We start from the raw sequence: 20,843 nt of genomic DNA on the forward strand, positions 1-20,843 counted from the left end.
GGTAACAGTACAGGGGAAAATGCTTTAAATAGCAAAACAAACTTTAAAGCCCATTTTTCAGACACAAGAAATAGTAATTTTCTTTAGAAGGCAATTTGTGCATTATGATAGTGCCAAGTAAAATTGACACCCTTTTTAGCATACTGTACTCAAAAGCCACTCTGTCATATGTATTTTTCACTACAAATGTTATTTCTTCTGGATATATTAATTCTGGAGTTATTTGCATTACAGCTACAACACAGCATAAAGTTCCAGTATTTATAGGCTGGAAAAAAGCTCTGAGGGCAGCACTGGAATTTTTTTTCCTTTCCCAATATTTCAGAGTCATCATTAGAATCACGTGACTTCCCAGAGCAACACAACATAGCCATCATTATTTCAACTAATTCAACAGTGTCAGAAGTATTTGCTCAGTGACAGATCTGTGGCCAAGAGGAAGATATCAATCAAGCAAATTGATACCACTGCCTGCCTTGGAAAGGGACTTGGTGCAATTTCCACTGCAGGCATTAGGGCTGCTGAAGTTCCAGGCATGAACAGATTAGATTTGCAATTACACTGCTCATTTCCATCAGGCAATGAACCATTTGTGACTCCTGGTAATTAAATCCCTCTCAAAACCAGCCTATCTTTGGATTCCTTCTACAGCAATTTGCAGGGAGTCCCCTCCACAGCACATTCCCCGTTGGAATGAAAGGCTGATTTCAGCCCAACAAACCCTGGCTGATGTGAGGTGAATCAACAAGTGCTTCAGTGTTTCTGAAGGAAGTCTCTGGTATTTTCAGGGTCCCCTGTGACAGGAAGGAAATGATAATCTGACTCCATATTCTTAGAAGGCTAATTTATTATTTTATGGTATATTATATTATATTATATTATATTATATTATATTATATTATATTATATTATATTATATTATATTATATTATATTATATTATATTATATTATATTATATTATATTATATTATATTATATTATATTATATTATATTATATTATATTGCTATACTAAAACTATACTAAAGAATAGAGAAAGGATACAGACAGAAGGCTTAACAAGATACTAATGAAAAACTCATTACTCCTTCCAGAGTCTCAACCCAGCTTGACCGTGGTTGGTCATTAAGTTAAAACAATTCACATGTTGGGTAACCAATGCCCAAACCACATCCCAAAGCAGCAAAACACAGGAGAAGCAATCACATAATTATTGTTTTCATTTTTCTTTGAGGCTTCTCAGCTTCCCAGGAGAGAAATCCTGGCAAAGGGAGTTTTCAGAAAACATGACAGTGACTGAAGTCAGTGCTATCAGTGACCCATTAGCAATAATTAGTTCTGCTCTAAAGATCCACTATCTGAGCCTTGCTATTTACCAGTGAAAACACAGCCATAGAGGGAGTTTTCTCCATTCTTAGATTGATAGATATACACTTATTGCTGTTTAAATATCTGTAGTCCCACAACATAAAAATGCCCTTAATTCAGTCTTCAACAAATTCAGTGATGGTCATAGCTTACAGAAACCCAAAACTGAAAAAATGCTACATTTTAAATATATGCTTAATGTGGTTCAGTGTAGGACTCACTGTTGCAGAACAGGAGTTTCCTGATCTATCAGCTCAAATGCAGCACAATGTCCAATTTCATGAATTAACAAACTTAGTCCAAGACATCTTAACAAACAAACTACAGCAACTACACAGAGGATATAGATAGAGCACCTCACTAATTACAGAAGATTATTTGGTTAGGTCCAGCATTATTTTCATAGAAAAACTAAATTCAGAGATGTTTCACATCACTGAAAGAACACGTGGAATCCTTGAATGCTCTTAGTCACAAACCAGGGTAGGAAATTGTTTGCCTCTGTGGGGTGTGTGTATGATGCACATTCACCAAAATTCAACATTCACGTGGATATATCCAGCAGTGTTTACTGCTGCATCATTATTAGCTTAACATTGACTAATTAGCAGCATTTAAAATTCAGGTGTGGTGTGATAAAATGGCAGCTGCTGCTCATTTTGTGCAGGTCAAAGACAGAATTCAGTTCAGCTCCTAGACCACACTGCAGAGCAGAACACGAGGAGCAATCACTGTTGGTTCACACCTCCTCTGGCAGAGCATTTCAATTACATTTAACTACGTGGTGCTTGCATACCAATGAGTCAAAGCAAGATTTATTATGATGAAAATATATTTCCATATGTACTTTAACATTTTCCAGCTCTTATGCACCAGAGATGTAGGATTCAGGCTTTTGCAGCACTTAGAGGAATATCTAAACTTAGAAATAAATAAACAAATAAATAATAATAATGATAATAATAAAGCTTAAGAAATACCTACACTGATTTCTGTTTAGATATCTGTAGTCCCATTACCTAAAAATGCCTTTAATTCAGGCTGAGGGCCTGTCATACTCAGAAACTAACATTAAATTGTCAGATGCTCACAGTTTTATACAAGATATGTATTCTTTAACAAGAGAAGATGTGTTCATACCAGTCCTCACATCACTGCAAAGAAATAGCAACACAATACAAAAAAATTCTTATATTGTCAAGTGCAAAGCCCAATACTGAGAAGAAAAAATGTCCGCTTTAAATTTTACTCAAACAAGAAACAATGGGTGTATAAATGCAACAAGAATCTCATTACTGACTTCTTTTGATTTTGTGCTAGATGCAAAGTGCCTGTTATAATATGAGAGCCATATTTAATTTCTAAACAGAGGATTTTGCAGACACCACCCCCAAATGAATACTAAATAGCAAGGACCTGAAGTGACTTCCCTATTCAATAGCAGAGAAAAGAAAATAAAATTTGAAAAGAGGGGGGAAAAAATGAAAAAAAGAATATTAAATCCAGAGACTTTATTTGCACTGAGTTTTAAAAGAAAGTATGGTCATGTCACTCAAAGCAAAAATAAACCACAGCTCATATGAAACGTTTGCTTAATAACATGGTGAATGTCAGCTATAGATTTCTGCTGCAATATTAAACCTGAGGAATAAAAATAAACAGTAAATCCCCAAGCATTATTACTCTGCAGGAAAAAGCACACACACTGAAAAACAAAATTCCAAGAGCAAAGATCACACACCATATGGCAACTCCAGTGATACCCACAGCCTGATTGTGGGGCCAGCCCCCTCCTCTTAGAGCTCAATATTTGAGGAAAACAGAAAATCTGTGAGCCTGAAGTCTGCTCTGAGAATCTTTGAACCCCAACCACCAAATCAGATTTGATCTCTGTTTTTATACACCACAAGGAGGGTTCAGCACCACTGAATCCTTGCCATCCTTCAAAGCAGTATTTTGATAAATTGCTTCTGCTAGGAAAGGTGCATTTGCTTTCCTGAAATCAGCTCTTCTGCATTTGTCCCCCCTAGGGAATAAACTGCAGCAAAGGAGAGGGGTTTGATGAAAATTCCTGTGTTTCTGCATCTAAGATTGGCCTGAACTTCCCAGCTAAGAAGGGCTTGAATATTTGATCTCACAAACCTATAAATTTCCTTTATAAAAGTGGGCCATTTAGGCTGTCTTGCAGGTCAAAAAATAATAGATTTCTCAATGATCAAAAGTGCCATTAGCCTGCAGTTCCCTCTGAATAATAGGTCGCACTCCCAGGCATGTTCATTTTCCCAGTGTCAGCCGAACAAGGATCTCAGAAAAGAGATCTGAGCTGTGTCAAGCAAAGAGTAATTGATTTGTAATCTTGTTTTCCAACAGAGCACACTTTGCTAACTGGATTCTACAGTCTCTATAAAGTGCAGAGCTATAAACTTGCCATTTTTATGGCACAGGAGCCATTAATACACACATTTGCATGTTGTTAGACACCTGAGTAATAAAGTGGCTTCATAGATCAGCAAATATTCAGAGCAGCTGGTGTTTCTATGATGCTCTAACACATCCCCCTGAGCACTGGGAGCACGTGGCACTCAGGATTCCTCTCAGTTTCTCAGCTGAGTTTTAACACAACCAAATGCTCTCCTGCTGGCTGACTGAGGAACCAGAGATTAATTTTAACCTGCTGGCAGATGAACACTAAACTTGAAGCAGTCATGCTCTCTGATATCAGCTATTGCCTGTCAGCATTGCCAGTGCTGTGCAGGGACAGCTCATTTTGCCTCTGAATGGAACAAAGAAATCAATCCAGCAGGCAGAGACCTAAAGGGACTTGGAAATGAAGACCAAGAGCTGCAGAAGGCAACTTCTTGACACGGCAGTGAGCAGGTTGGAACCATGGTTTGAGTGAAGAGGGATTTGCATCAATCTTTTAATACTGGAATCCTGGAAACCACCTCACCCAGAGCCTGCTGAACTTTTCCACCAAGTTTTCTGATATTATTTTCCCCACACACCAAGCGTGATCCAAAATACCCTTTATTGGAAGCACCCTGCTGCAGTTCCAGACTGTGACAGGACTTTCTTCACCCACCTGTGACGCAGAGGGAAAAATCTGATTCTGCTGCAGCTTGCCCGAGATTCACTCTCGAAATTAAATTAAATTAAATGAAAAAGGCACCTGACTTCGAGGATGAGAGCAGATCCACCCTATCTTAAAGTGAGTTTTAAGTACCACTGGTTGAAGTGGAACTTACACAGTGCTGAAAAGCACGAGTGCCTCTGAGACCAAACCAGAGCCTGTGGGAGGAGCTGTGTTCCCTTCTGTGTGACCTCACAAACCTGCCCTCCTTAGTGATGGAGAGCCAAATTAGACTCTACAACCGTGTGGAAGAACAAAAGCAAGAAAAAACCACTTAGAAATGCCTTTCTGACTTGTAAATAGCACAGAAATGCATTTCTGACTCTAAATAGCACAGAGGCAGGTGATGGCACAAGTTAGGCAAAACAGGGGTGACCATAGAATTTATGATGAGTTTAAAAACTGCATCAATACTCAGGGGGGTTTGGGCACATAAAGTCAGACACTTTCTGTTGTCACTGTGATGTTTTATGAAAAATCCTTTCACTAGGATTTTTCTCCTGAGAAGCCTCAGAAAAGAAATGTGAACAATAATTATTTGATGTTTGTGGAATGTAATCTGGAGATGGTTACCAACAGGTGCATCTTTGATTAGTTCCATGTGAATTGTTTTTACTTGATGATCAATCATGGTCCAGCTGTGTCAGACTCTCTGGCCAGTCAGAAGATGTTATTATTCATTCCTTTCTAGCTCTCTGATGTCTCCTTTCTCTTTCTTTAGTATAGTTTTAGTATATTATTTTCTTTTAATATAATATATATCACAGCATAACAAATCAGCCTTCTGAAACATGGAGTACTGGGGACCCTCAAACAGCACCACATTCTGGGAATGAGGAGCTACTCAAGAGCAGCAAATTATCCCTTCTGCCCTGGGGAGAACATGTCCAGCCCACAGCTCTGGGAGCAGCCTGCCTGCAAGGGATGGACTGCCAGGACCTGAGCAACCAGGGTTTTTTTGGGTTTTTTTGTTTTATCTGATTTATCACCATTTTTTAATTCATTGCTTTCACACGGGTTTTATTCCAAAAATGGCTTTTCAAAAGGTTTTGGTCTGGGTTGTGCTGCACCTTGTTTTTTTCCTTTGATAAACAGAAGTGTTGTACTTAAGCAGCAGAAGCCTCAAAGAAAATGCAAACAGGTTGGGGATTCTGTCCCTCAGAAATGTGCTATTACTGTGAATTCTTTTCAAAAATGCTAATTGCATCTGGTTCACCACTTCACAGATGGATGGAGCCTTTTTTATGAAGATGAGGCCTGTGCACAGAGAGCCCATCAATGCCACCACACAGGTCTGAAGAGCAGACACACACCAGTAATTGATGCTGAATAAGTTATGTCAAGATTGTCTTGCTGTAATAGTTCCAAGTGTTTACTTGAGCTTCCCAAACCATCTAAATCTTTTATAAAGAGCAATGGAAGAGGAGAATGAGGAACTTGTGCAAAATGGACATTCAGTCTTCATCTCAGTAAAAATTAAAATTTCCCTTCAAAGAACATTCCAAATAGAGACAGGAATATTTTAGCACTTGTCCTCCAACCCTGCTCAAAAAAAGAAATCAAGTCAAATCCCTATGAAGTGCTTGAATTCATCCTGCTTCAAATGCTCTTAAAGTTCCTAAAATTATTTTTTAAGTCCACTGAAAGGAAGTAAATGATCCCCACTCAGTGCCAGCAGCTGCACATGCCAGGTTTTGCTGAAATAGGAGGTGAGGCCACCAGTGCTGTGAGCTCACCTGCCTGGCAAGCAGAACTCAAAAGGTTATTGATAAACAGGATAAACAAAGCCATTTGTCACAGTAAAGGCTGCTCTGGCAATCCATTTAAAATTTCCCTTGATTTAAAAGAATTTTCCTTCATGCAAGTATCAATGCTTCTAAGTCTCCAGTTTTTGAATCAAGTCTTTCATTACATTTTGGTTTATTCTTGAAATTCTGTACAGCTGAAGTGATGGAATTATTTCAGGAACTCAGCTTTACTAAAAGTTCAGCTTTTCATTTACATTCTTGTGTAGCAGCTTACATTCCTGTTTGCAGTCTTACAGATAAATCTGTCACTAAAATATCACCCAAACAGCTTAAAATGTAGAAGTTAACAGAAAAACTGCATCTAAAATTGCTACTTTTGTAATATGATTGAAGGCAGATTCATGATGTGAAGGAAAAAAAAAAGAGGTTGACTTACAATTTAATACTTGGACTTGGTAATCCAAGAGTAGCTTTATGATAAATCCTACATATTTCTTAGAAGATTTAGAGAGTTTCCATATATACACACACTTTTCTCATGCTAATTGTACAATTTCTTGTATTTCTTGGTGTTAATCTCTTGGCAAATTTTAGAATGCTTAAGGTGACATTTGGCAGTTGAGTCCCCACAGATACAACTGTCCTCATTCTTACAGAAACTAATTTATTTTTTTCCCTTGTAACAGGTATGGCCTAAAGAACATGATAAGTGATAGGAACCAGCTTCAGGATTATTTCATTCTTTTATTTAATTATTTAGTTCCTTTATTTGTTTTTATTTAATTAATTAATATAATAAATATTTATTTATTCATTTATTTTTATTTTATTAATTATTTTATTAATTATTTAATTCCTTTATTTAATTATTTAATTCCTACTAAGCAGGTAGTGCTGGCTGCTTTCTTTTCCCACTGCAGCCTACCAGCATTTACAGGGGGAAGGTAGAATGGCTGTTTAGTGTTTATAATAATAAAGCAAAGTAGAAGAAAGCAAACTGACAGTGCAACAATACAATAAAATCAGGTTTGGAATTCAGCTCCTTAATTGTCACAGACATATTTTCTGAAAACTCCTTTTGTTAGGATTGTTTCTCCTGAGAAGCTGAGAAGCTTCAGCTTCTCCATGTTTTGCTGCTTTGGAATGTGATTTGGAGAATTGTTTACCCAGCATGTGAAATTGTTTTTACTTGATGACCAATGACAGCCACCTGTGTCAAGGCTATGAGCAGTCACAAGGTTTTATTATTCAATCCATTGCTTTCCTTGCTAGCCTTCTGATGAAATACTTTCTTCTATTCTTTTGTATAGTTTTAATAATATATAATTTTCTTTTAATATAATATATATAATAAAATAATAAATCAGCCTTCTGAAACATGGAGTCAAGATTCTCATCTCTTCCCTCGTCCTGGGATCCCTGCAAACACCACATTTGGTGACCCTGAGTGAGGAACATTCCCACACTTAGTCACTCAAAGAAATTAAAATATTCATATCATGTAGATGAACAGGCTTGGATGAAGAGGCTTCCAGTGGATGGAAGTAGAAAGTGAGTCCTTTCTCTAATTAGCAGCTTTTTCTTGCAGCTCCCAAAGTCTCAGGTGAGAGGCAGAAGCCTGAGAGCTGTGCTGGCTCCTGAGCACCAAACCCATCCTGGGAGAGGGGACACCAAAGGACGGGGGGTGCTGAGGGGAGGCAGGAAAGGAGAGAGCCAGGAGGGTTCCTAAATACCAGGATTCTAAAAACAGCTGCAGAAAGGACAGTGAGGGTGAAGCATTGATTTGTGCCCTCACTGGAGGCAGTGTGATAATGGCCTCAGCACCTGGTTTGGGTTTCAGAGCCCCCTGTGCTATTCTGGGATGTGACCTGTCTGTGCAGATGCACACTGAGACATCTTTGATCAGCTCTCTGATCTTGCTGCCAACCTCTCAGGCCAGAACCCTGCAACAGAATCCCAGCTGAACAAACCTGTGAGACTTCCCAAAATGCTTGGATCAGAAAAGGCACTTCCACTCCTCCCAGTTCATTTAGTAATTACCAAATATTGGGACACAGATTTATTGGGGCACAGATTTCTCTGCTGCAGACACTGGAGCTGGTTTGCAGTGCCAGCCTGCCCTGTCAGAGAAGGTTATACCCACACATCTGCACCCAAGGCAGCAGTGACAATTCAGACACCTGGGCACACTTTCCAGGCAGAAATTTTTTCCCTTCACCTCTGCAGGCCCCGTTCTCCATCAGAGGTGCCAACAAACAGCCAGAGCTGTGCCAACTCCCCTCGGCCTGCCGATGGTCCCTGACCTCCCTGTGCCTGCCCAGAGCCCCCAGGGGTGATTCCAGACCCTTCCAGGGGAGATTTTTGGTCCCTGGCATTCAGACATCAATTAATCAATCCCACTGCAGCAAACAGGGCACTGGGGTTTTTCCTGCTCCCTTCCCAGCACCATCACACCCTCCCCTGCAGTGACCAGGCAGCTGCAGACCCAGAATTTATTGCAGCCACACAGCTGGGCTTTTTCTGGGGGTTCTTTGCTCATTTTGCTTCGGTGAAAAGCTTCCCTGCTAACAAAGCACACTGCACACAGCCCCAGGGGAACAGCCTCAGCAGCTTCCAGACACCCAGTCCCAAGGCACTACACAGGGTCTGAGTCACAATGATCCAAACTGACCTCTCAGATGGGAAGATTAAGGGGTCTTGAAAAGTTATCACTGGGTGAGGCAAAATTAATTTGTCAACAGATAAGATATTAATTTAGTTTTGATTTTTTTTGGCTCAGTTACATAATGATTTTTTTTTTTAATCAAAATTGAGCAACCACTCTGAAGTACTAACATACCACCTCCATGTCAGTTTGTGTGCACAGCTACACAGGACACTTTTAAATGAATTAAAACTGAGCAGATAGGGGAGAAAAAACAAAAGGAGCAGGAGCAAAGTCATTCCAATTAAGATGCCTCTGCAATTAACATCCCACAAGGATCTGTTCTTCTATGAATATTATTCAGTGATTTTTTTTTTCCCAGTGAATTGGAAAGCAAGTATGTATAAATCAAGACATTGGTAATTTTCAGACAATTTTAATCAAATTGCAGTCATAAATCTGGGCTTGTCTGACAAAAATACACTTCCATGTGGGCAAACACAGAATGTTTAGTCGCATTGGCAGCTGTTGGTAAATGAACCTGGAGCCCAGGCCAGAGCAATACCTAAACCATTGATATATTAACAGGGGACATCCAGCAGAATCAGCTTTCTGCAAAAATGTTGAACTTGCAAAGAGGCAGCGAGGGCACAGATGAATTATTTCAGATGGGGAGCACAGACCTGCAGGATGGAAAACAAAGCACATGGATCCAGATGCTTGGCTTATCCAGGAGGAGGAAATGAGTTTATTCCCATCACGGGAGTCAATAACATCTGGTGCAAAACAATCCACTCAGGCTGGGATGCGCAGTTGGGCAAATTCCAACTCCAGGCAAGGATTTATATTTTTATTCTAAGAATAATTATCTACAGCAAGAAATTTACCTGGAGACTTGAGGAATTGTTCGTGACCTGAAGCCTTTAATCAACAGTGGCTGTTTTTGTAAAAAAATCCATTTTCTAGCTCAAACAGAATTTAGGAAGATGGAATTAACTTTTACCAGAAACCTGAGTCTAGCAGTCAATTCTAGCCTTGAAATCTAAGAAGGATCTGAACATGGGTGGCCAGGAGCAGAAACCTTTATGTAACATGTGTAACACAACACTGGCTAATTAGAAGAAAATATTGCCACATCACCAAAAACTATTGGTTTTGTGCCTTCAAGAGCTGGAAACTAGCTTATAGTGAGAGAAAGAAATTTTGTTCTGCTGCTTTTCCAAGAATCAGTCCCTTTTTTTGGAGCTAATGCAACAGCTTTCTGTAATGTCATTATTTATTTTAAATTAAGTAAAAAGTGATTAATTGCTCAATCAGCATTCTTTCCATTTCATATGGACGCTTGTAATTCACAGTTTCTAAACATAACAGTCAATGATTCTGCCCTCTGGAGACAGTGAAAAGATTAGAGTTTTTAGTTGAAATAAATATTTCAGTCAATGAAAAAGCTACCTCTCAGCATCTCAGAACAGATGTTACTTCCCCAGTGCATTATTGATAAGAATGTTTAATTTCCATTTAGTTGTGGCCCAACTCAAGGAACTATGACAGTCTCAGTGTGGTGACTTCATAATTTTACATACTAAATCCATTTCTATTTTTTGTGATTAGCCTTCATTTTGTGGAAAATAACAATCCCTGAAGATAATGTATGTTGAATGCACAGTACAACTCAGCTAAAACAGGAATTTACCCAACTATTTGTAGAGAGTAAAAAGAGTGGAAACTTTGTAGGAATTTGTTAATTTTTCACCATCTCATTGTGCTTCAGGGTAACCAATATCATCAAAATAATTACAGGAGCTGGGGAAATGCAGAGCCCCTTCAGTGCATCCACTCATGGCTGGCCCTGTGCTGTCCTTGCTCAATTTTCAAGGGAAAGCAGAAGCCTGGGAAAACACAGAATCCTTCCAAGCCCATGCCAGGGCTGATTCCGTGGTGTCCCTGCTCAGTTCTTTTTAGGATCCTGCACAACCCTTGCCATAGAACCTTGGACACCCAGGAGCTTCTCTACCTCACCTTTCCACCTCTGTCCAGTGACCAACTCAGTAAAGAAAGATTTTCCTATGAAATGAGGGAGCAGAGCTGTGTCCCTTCCTAGGGATCCTAAAGCCATAGCCTTGTGCAGAAGAGCTGGCATCCAATTTACTGGAATATATTCCAACATATTGGAAACATGCAGGGGAAAAATGGCAGGTGAAAGAACTGATTGTCTAAGAATTATTGTGCTCAGGAAATCTTTTTCATTTAAACAAGTTTTGCTTTTCAGGATAGACCGAAAATATCCTTACCAAGGGCTGCAGACACTTCTCAGTGACTTGTGAATCTTAGATGGACCTTTATTAATTATCAGTACAACTAATTGAGAATTACTTCATTATCTAGCACTTAGAGTCACCAGGTTAAGTCCCTCAGCTTTTCCTACACCAAGCTATTTGAATTTTGCAGGCAGTGACCAGCTGGCTCACAAGCTCTGGACCAGTTATCCCCATTTTAAAGGTTTCTTAAAGTGCCAGAAGGCAAGAGATCAGAACACAAGACAGCCATCAAAAGTAAACGTTCTGTACTCTGAATTTAAAGGATGAAATCCTTTCTGGTGTAGACAAGACTGCCCGTAACTCCTTGGGCTGTTTAGGAAGTGCACAGTGGGGAAAGCATTAGAACATCAGAACACATTAAGTGCGCTCCTGAGGGGGAAATTACATGGGTGGCAGTGCAGCAGATCCTGCAGCCTAATTTAATGGAACAAAATAGGGAACTCTTTGGTAATAATGCATCCCAAATGAGTCTGAACATTGAGTACTCCACAGGAAAGGGACAGCCAGGGAAGCACCAGCCTGATTCCATTTTCAATTTTTGCATAGCTTCTGGGCTTATTCCTTATTGTTCTAGTGAGGGCTAATGACTAAGACTGCAAATATTAAAAAAGAACCAAAGTAAAGTACATAATTTTATTAATCTTTAAATCACAGAGACTTGAAATAAAAATATTTTCCTGGCTGACATTGGCGTGCAGAAGGAGAAAGCATAGCAAATAAGAGCAATATATCAATATCTTAATTTCATATCTCCTCTAATTTAACATAGATCACAAATGCCTTATTTTGCACTCTGGAGAATTTTAATGCATTTGTAATTTCAATCAAAAGTAATATTCTAGTCACTCTACAAAAATTGTAATATTAGGCAATTGATTACTCAAACTGGGATAGAAATGCTCCATGAATATTCCTTATCAGTGAAATTGAACTCCCAATGAGTAAACACAACTGGCCAATGTTGCTTTGGTTGAAATTGCTAGTTGAAAACAGGCAGTTATTTGCTGAATTAAATTAAAATTCCCTCATGACAAAATAATGGGATAATGAACACAAAGCCCTTAGCTTTGCACACTTAGCCTCTGCCATCTAGTGCAGCTACAGGAAAAGTGGCAAAACAAGGTCATTCATGAGGGTCTCTTTCTGCTGCCTTGCCTTGTCTCAGACAATTCCTTGCTGCAGTTATTCCTGCTCAGGCTGCAGTGCCATTGTTTGCTGACAGCTTGCTGACACCAGCCAAAGGTTAACAGGAGGATGAATCAGTTTTAGGGAGAACATTTCCCTCCAACTTGTTCTTGTTCTTAGAATCAAGTCCAAAAACTGATTTTTGATTTATCCACACCTTTCTACCAAAGCTCCTCTACTCTGATTTGGCAAACATTCCTGTGGAAGGAACTCCAGCACCTTGCATCAATACCACCACTGACTACTAAAGAATTATCACCTTCTTTCTTCCCACTTCCAAAGGCAAATAATTATGTCTCTGTCCTGGATCACAGAACTTGATTGTGCTCTGAATCAAAACAAAAGCAGTAATTCCAGCATCTATCACAGTCTGCCTAACAAGTCAATAGATTCAATCCTTAAGTTATCCTCTAATTAGGTAATCAGACCCAAAAAAAGGAAAGAGAGGAAAAGAAGATGCAGTCTGTAACACGTTCCAAGTGTCCTGCTCTTCAAAACACTTTAAATTTATGGCGCTCTCCTAAAACACATCCATTCCATAATGTCTGAGGAGAAAAGGAACTCAATAGATTGAAACACTGTTATAAAGAGAAGAGAAAAAGAACTAAAGCACAGCCTTGACAGCAGAATGGTTCAATCTGCTTAGAACCCTGGGTGTCAGAAATCAGCACCTTAAATTGGACTCTCAGCCCAGACAAACCCACCATTCCACTTTCCTCCTTCTCAAACACATTTCCTCTTTAAAGTAATATTTATAAATGCAATCATGATCACAAAGACATTCACACACAAATCAGGTTTTGTAATAAACCAACTGTAAGGAGCAAATAAATGTCCTAAACCAGAAAATCCATGAGAAACTGCACTAGCACAGTGTAACCTTGCATGGCAATGCACTGAAAAGTCAAACTGCCAGACTTCAGATCCAATTCCTACACTTCCTTCTACATTTTATGATGTATTTAATGAAAATGCTCCGAGTTATTGAGTCAAAAATGACTTTAACCGAAGCTAAACATAAGAGATAAAAAAATGTATATTTCACTCATCAATATTAATTCTCAAATTCAACACCTCCTAACATCTCTGTTACTCACCCCAAGCCCTCCCAGGACAGCAGCTGACAGTGCTGAAGGCGCACACTGGATTTTCTGCAGTGAATCTAGAGGGGGCTCAGTTCCCACATCCACACCTGGTCTTGACAGAGCTTTTAATTTGGTACCATGAACCCAGACCCATCCTTCAAACAAGGGAATTTTGTCTTGAGCTGAAGCTCCAAGCTCATATCCTCATCTCTAAAAACCCTTCCTCTCCTCCTTCTAAACCAACAGCTTTTCAATGTGTGTTTCTCAGCTTTTCAAGGTATGTTCTTCCACACTTTAGGAATACTCAGATGAATTACTTAAAGTAATGACAAGGTACAATTTGTTCTCTATGCAATGACAAGGGCATTACACAGCACATCACAACATCTCCCCCCCCCATCTAAACTGGATCTACAATTCCATCAAATCCATGAGATTTAGAAGGCTGGATCTGTCACATGATACAAGTTTGGTGTAGCCAATTCTTCAGAGTTGATCAGCAAAACCACTTTTCCCTTCCTACAAAAGTCCTAAGCACTTTTTCAGATACTTTTCTCACATTTTCTTTTACAACATGACAGTCCCAAAACTGAATAAAGATGTTACTTCTGATGTTAGCAAAAAAAAGTTGGATTTCTTTCTTCACAGTACTTCTACCCTTTCCTCCTTTCTAAGTATTCACAAAGGCAATAAAAAAAATTAAAACAGCACATTAATTCACAAATGCATTGTAGTAATTCTGAAAGTTGTTTAAAAGGTAGAAGTTCAAGCTCTGTCCTGGCTCAGGTGGCATTAGTGATGAAAACATAGTTTAGGAAGCTGTGTGCTGTGGGAACAGTACAGAAGTCAAACCAAACCCAGGAAATTTAGTCTTCTTCTCTAAACTTGGCACAAATATTTATGGGGGGAAAGTTTGGATCATAACAAAGGAGGCCTTGTGGATAGAGAAATATCTGCACCAAAATCCAACAAAATTTCACCAAGCATATGCACAAAGAGTTGGTTAAAAAGAGATAAAAAGGAACTATTCTTAAAAGACAAGGGCGCATGGATTACAAGGATCTACACTCCTGATGATCACTTGTGGGTAACTGTGATTCTCACAGACTTACTTGTGGGTAACTATGAGTCTATCTCATGTCTATCAGCCCAGGAAGAAGTCAGAACTCACATGTTTAATTCTTCATACACTTCCCATTTCAGGAAATTCAGCTTTAACCTGATTTAACAATTTCCAGTGTGTGGTCAGGGGTAAGGTGACAATCAATGCTGTGGCATCACAGAGCTGACAGCTGTGCTCATCCTCCAGGCACACAGCTGGGGATGGAATTCACCAGAGCCCCTGGTTAAAGAGTTTTACCCAAACTCTTGATGAAAAGCAGTGACTCACCAGCTCTCCCCAAGGCCAATTCCCCACCATCTGCACCCAGTGAAGGGTTTCTCAAGTTGAACCTCACTACAAAGACTGCAGCACCTCAGTTTGAACCAAAGGCTTCATTCTGATGGCTCCGCCAGAAAGAAACCTCACAGAGGGAGCAATTCCAGGGCCTTGGACTCATGGCAGGTGTGATCCACACCTGCCACAAGCAGCTTCCTCACCATAATGAAGGCAATAAAAAGAGAAGGCAGGAAGCAAATTATTTGAATAGATACCTAAATTAACAATTCCAGTTTCACTCCTGGGTCTTAGGTTGGAAATGGGGTGTGTATTCCATTCCCATCTGTCAGGACTGGGGCAGTTTTCTCTTTATCTCTCCCCCAGCCAACCCTCCCTCCAGGAGATCTCTGCTGTCCATGGCCACTGAGTGTCCCTGCAGGGCTGAGCCAATCCCACCATCCCATGGGGAGATGCTCCGCCCAGGGGAGGAGCCAAGCATTCCTGCCTGGATCCAATCTGAGCCTGGCACAGCACAGCAGCCTTTGCCCCCTGCACTGCCAGAGGAGCAGCTTTCTGCTGCCCTGCATGGCCAGAGGGAGCCCAGGCCCATCTGCAGCAGCCCTGGAGCTGCAGAGGAAAACTCCCCCCTTGTGCAGGATCCCTGCTGCAGCAGAGCCACAGCTGGCACTGCAGGAGGGCTGAGCCCCCATGGGATGGGCTGGGACACCCCCCTGACACACAGGGGGCCAGTGTTGTCATTATATTGCAAAGGTTCTAAAACATTACATTGGAAGGATTCCGTATTGCCAGAGTTTTGTACCTCCTTGATGTTTCTTGTAGGCAGCTCCTCTAGGCACTGACTCTTCCTTGTCTTCGCAGCAGCCAACTGACTCCAGTTCCCCTCAACCCACCAATCCACTGTTTTATATAACACTCCTCTTATTGGCTACAGGTGTGGCCTGTTGACATCAGGCCTGCTGCTAATCTTTAGTAATTGGTTCAGCTGCAACTCTTTAGGGGATATGATTATATTCTATACTACCTTTCTATACTACCTTTATTTACTTCTGTACTACCTTTATTTACTTTTGTTCTATCCCCCTACATGCCAGGGCCTGCTCTGACTCTGACAGTGTTGTTTTGTATAACTGCTTTTGTTTTTTTGTTTTTTCCTAGTAAAGAACTGTTATTCCTACTCCCATATCTTTGCCTGAGAGCCCCTTAATTTCAAAATTGTAGTAATTTGGAGAGAGGATGTTTACATTTTCCATTTTTGGGGAGGCTCCTGCCTTCTTCAGCAGACACCTGGCTTTCCAAACCAAGACACCCTGTTACTGCACTAGCCAGTCCCCAGCCCTAAGGGAAGGAGTCACTGCAGCTCCTGCTGCCAAATGCAGCCCCTCTTTGCCAAGGCAGGGGAGGGAGCTCTGTGCAGGGGAACAAAGATCCTTCTGCACAACCAACCTGTGCCCAGCAGCTGCTCCTGCTGCAAACTCAGCGTGCCAAGGAAATGCCCACATCGCTCCAGGAGCATAAAATATACATTGTGTCTGCATTCTCCAGAATCCAAGATTCCATAATAAGTGGGATAATGAGCTGGAGCAGCTGACCAAGGTAGATTTCTTCCTTCTCAACCCAAGAATGATGTTGGATGAGGCAAATAGCAATGGAATAAACAGAGAAATAGCACACACACTGAGCTGATTTTTTATTACGAGTCCAAAAATGAGTCAAAGCCTGTAATTTCTTTTAAATGTCCTTCTTTAAAGTGGAAGACATAATGGACTATTAGGAAATGTTCCTCCAATGCATGCATTGATTACCCATACCACTATGCCTATAAAATAAAGATTCTTCCAAGCACAGAAATGAAGTCATTCCAGTGTTTCCTAAGAGCACACAGTCCATCTTTCCCAGCAGCTTGCTCTCTGCAAGGTGACAGACACTTACAGCCATTGTTGAACAAGCTTTTACTGCTTTGAGAAAAAATTTAATGTTAACAGAATTTCAAATGTCACTTAATTAATTTCTAATAATGCCTCCAAATCAGACAGATTTAAAAGGGAAGGGGAAAAATATTACTGGAACTTCATATAAAATGTAGTGCAACATCCCACACCAGAATCCACTCAGTGAGGGGAGAGAAGAGCTTCATTGAGCTGAGTTCTGAATCAAACTCAGTTTAATTTAAGAATTACTATAAGAACAATTATTTTACTATAAAAGCTATTGAAGAATTTATTTTGGGAAAGAGAAGCAGTGAAATAATGATTCATTAACTGATTTGCTTTGTTAATATTTTTAACAATCCCCTGATGAAAAGGCGGAATGTAAAGTCTGAGAAGCTATACCAGGTCCTTGAAAGGACAAAAAAAAAAAAAAAAAAAAAAAAAAGACAGGTATTAAAAAGCACAGAACTTTGCTGCAGTAGCAGAACATAAATAAGGGGCTAAACCAGGCCCCACAGATGGGGCAGAGCCCAGTGATTCAGGTATGCATCATTCTCATATATTCTGCATTAAAAGATAAAGTAAATTTATTCAGTTAAGGCTTATTTTTCAGTAACTTCCTCATTAGGTGTTATAGTAAGACATACCATCAAGACTTTTACCCCAGCCCATAGTGGGGTGTTCACTTCTAGATATTTATCACAAAGCAGAATGGGTCTAAAACCTTTACTCCCAGGTAAAAAAGAAGAAAACAACCAAAAGTGAAGGTTGTGATTTGAGCAATTAACATGCCTGTGTTTTGCACTTAATTTTGGGGAAAATAAGTCTCTGCCAGAGTAGTGTGAGAACAAGAGTGGCACTTCACTGCCCGAGAGTTAGAAAGAACCTAACCTAACTTCATAAAGCACTGGAATCCCAAAATACAGAGCAAAGTGCAACTCTCTGCAGTTACATGGCTTGATAAAAGATTTCTGCTTGCATAAACAAACCAACACTCCACACACATTTTAAATACTTCTGTAGCTCAGGAAAACTGTTGCATTTAGAGATGACCTTCCACCAAGAGGACAAACTAGATTTCAAATGACTTAAAAAATGTAAATCCTACTGAAACACTGGGCATCTACTTAGCTCCTCATTTGAAAAGGCATGTCTAAATTCAGGATGTCAACCCCAGGAAAGAAAACAACCCACATTTCAGAAAACTTCTGGATGAAACCAGTGCATTGAAACCTCCAGCAGCTCTTAAGTGAGCTCTTCAGCTACACTCTCCCCCTATGACAACTCACACAGAAACATCCTCCACCCCAGGCACTGTCCCCTCCACCCTCCCCCTGTATTTCTGACCAAGGGAAGCAGCCAGGATGTGTGGAGGAAAAGTACCTGGCCTGAAATTGCACCAGGAGGGGCAAAGCTTCAGCTGGCTGGGGATCCAGATGTTCTCCCCTGAGCTCTCTGCTGTGCCTCAGGAGCTGAATAACCAGGCAGCAAAGTTACCCTCGTGTAAACATCTGCCAGTGCTGATGTTTACACAGGCAACTGCTCAGCAGCTCTTCTTTGGCAAGATCTCACCAGATGAGATCTCTAACCACCAATTCTCCTCTTCTGGAGGCTCTACCCCCATCCCCAGCTGTAAAACAGTGCTACTCAACATGAATGCACTTCAAAGTGTGAACGGACAGACTGATAAACAACCCAAACTGTCCAATTCAATGCACCCATCTTTACCCAATTTCTAAATGGATATAGGCAGCTGAAAAGCAAGTTTAGCTGTTAGTATTCCTTCTCCCCATGAAAAAGGAAATCACTCCTCTGACACACACATCATGCAAGCAGCTGATGTGAGAGCCAGATAAAACATACACTCCTGCACTAAAAAGCGTGCAGGCAAGATGAGAAATTAAAGAGGACCATGCTTATGATCTCAGTGAGATGGGACACTCGATTCCATTCATCCTGCTCTTCCTGATGCCCAGTTACCAACTTCGGGATGACAGATAATTTCAAAGGTAACCTCCCGGCCCTTCCCCCTTTCCTGAGCCACTGAAGATGCTCACTTACACTTTTGCCTTCACCTCCTCCTTCGGGCACGGGCTCTTCTCTGCCTGAGCAAGGCATTATTGCATCTTCTGCCGCTGCTTCCCTGTCCTTTCCACCGGTCCCTGCTTCATTCCCCAGCTTCAGCCTCTTTCCCTCAGGCTGGGAATCTTCCACATCCTCCCTTCTTATCCTGCCATCTCTGCCTCGCTGCTTCCCCGCGTCTTCTGGGCTGCCGCAGGAATTTGACATTTTCAAAGTGTTGCGGACTTTTTTTTTTTTTTTTAAGGAGGGGAAAAAAAAAAAAGGGGGGGGGGGGGCGCAGCTGAAGCTGCCGTTTTGAAAGGGGATTCGGCTTCCGAGAGCTACGATGTGCTGTGGCTCCCGTTAGAAATTTGGGTGCTGTGCGGGAGCCGGAGCTGTTTCTCTGCCGCCCTCTCCTGCCGGCTGCGAGCGCTGAGCGCGGCCGGAGCAGCAATAACCTTTCCTTTATCGATTATATGCACGCTGCTGCTGCCAGCGACAAAACCCTCGGATTTCTCTTCTCCCCGATCCACGGAAATTGGCTTTCCTCAATATTAGCTGCACCGCCGTCTTTAAATCCAAATTTACGTCTGTGCCCCAGGGGTGCTGAGGGCCTTGGTTATACACTGGTGGTGATGCCAAGAGTAATTACCCATTAAAATGCAAAGGTGGCCTTAACTCCAAGCAGCTTCTTTCAAAATAATTTCATTCCAGGTTTAGGGGTGTTTTTTTATAAGGATATCCTTACTTTGTAAATTAACTTTGCACCACCTAAATCCACGTTCCACACTGTAACACAAATTTCACATAACATTCTGGTCCTAGAGCTGTAGGGATGAGATTAAAATGAGATTAGGACAACGCAGCAGGACATTTTGGAGGTTTTTCGTGCTCTCTCAGACAATTTATTAAAAATGCCACCACACAAAACCAAAGGTTTGGTGTAATATTTGAACCCTTAAAAAAAAAAGTAACCAAGTGTTTTGACGTATAGACTGCAATGTGCTGCTCGTTCTTCCAACAGAGAAGGCAAGATTAAATAGAGGCTTTTTTTTCTTTTTTTTTTTTTAAAGCAATGTGAGTCCTGTTTTCTCACACTTAAGTGCTTGTAGATTTAAATGAGGCTCCTTATAGCTTGCAGAGGGAAGTAAATCCCTAAGAAACCCACTGCACATGTCCAGAGGTGTTCCAGTCAGGACAAAACTTCAGGAGTGGTGCCCAACCAGGTGTGGATGAATTCAGCGAGTCACACTCTATTTTCTGCTGTGCTCATCAAGGTCTGTCTGGCCAGAATCCCCCAGTTAATCTGTGTCCCAGCACTGATTTCACAGATATTAGAATCCTAGAGGGAGTTGATTTGAGTCCCGGCACTGATTTCACTGAGATTGCTGTCCTAGAGGGGATTAATCTGTGTTCCAGCAGAGATTTCACTGACATTACAAAGGAGGTGTTAGTTTGAGCAAGTAGTTGTGTCAATTACTGAAGAATGAACAAAGAGAGGAGGAATCAGTCATTTGAGGGTCTCCATCCAGACCCACAGGAGGCTGAGGGAGCAGTTCTGAGATCCAGGATATCTGCACACCCAGACCTGGAGACATTAACCATCCATTGCTAACACTGACCATAGCAAAGGTTGGGCATTTGCCTGACTTGCAGCTGTAAATACTTCCAGAGCTGGATGAACACAAACTGAGTGGGCTCAGCAGAGTTAAAATCAAGCTGAGAGGTTTTTTTAATGGTGCTGGATCCAGCCTCACATGCCTTGTCACCTGCAGTGGTCAAGTTCCACAGCTTGGCCTTCAATCTGGAGGGGTGTCCACTTGTGATGAGCCTACAGAAGGAACCTGCTCAGCTGGTGACTGATCCTCTTCAAGAAACAAGAGATTGTCAGCCAGAGCGTAGGTGAGCACAGATTGATACAGGTCATGCCCCTCTCTCAAAGCCATGAGTCCCCGCACTCATCTAGCTGAGGAGGAA

The 20,843-nt window shown here is 41.0% G+C and overlaps 1 protein-coding gene across 3 annotated transcripts in view; it reads right to left on the bottom strand.

Annotated features, from left to right (window-relative positions):
- The window catches only part of RBFOX1 (RNA binding fox-1 homolog 1), a 1,162,974-nt gene extending 1,143,880 nt beyond the window's left edge, over positions 1-19,094 (bottom strand). The window contains exon 1 of one of the 3 annotated variants that reach the window (XM_063171112.1): positions 18,867-19,094. In XM_063171112.1, the coding sequence (XP_063027182.1) occupies positions 18,867-19,094 (228 nt within the window). The remainder of the gene's footprint in view (positions 1-18,866) is intronic. The other 2 variants (XM_063171116.1, XM_063171117.1) reach the window with 2 other exon arrangements.
- Positions 19,095-20,843: the final 1,749 nt, after the last annotated feature.

Source organism: Melospiza melodia, chromosome 18 (genome assembly GCF_035770615.1).
Source record: "Melospiza melodia melodia isolate bMelMel2 chromosome 18, bMelMel2.pri, whole genome shotgun sequence".
Classification (NCBI taxonomy): Eukaryota; Metazoa; Chordata; class Aves; order Passeriformes; family Passerellidae; genus Melospiza; species Melospiza melodia.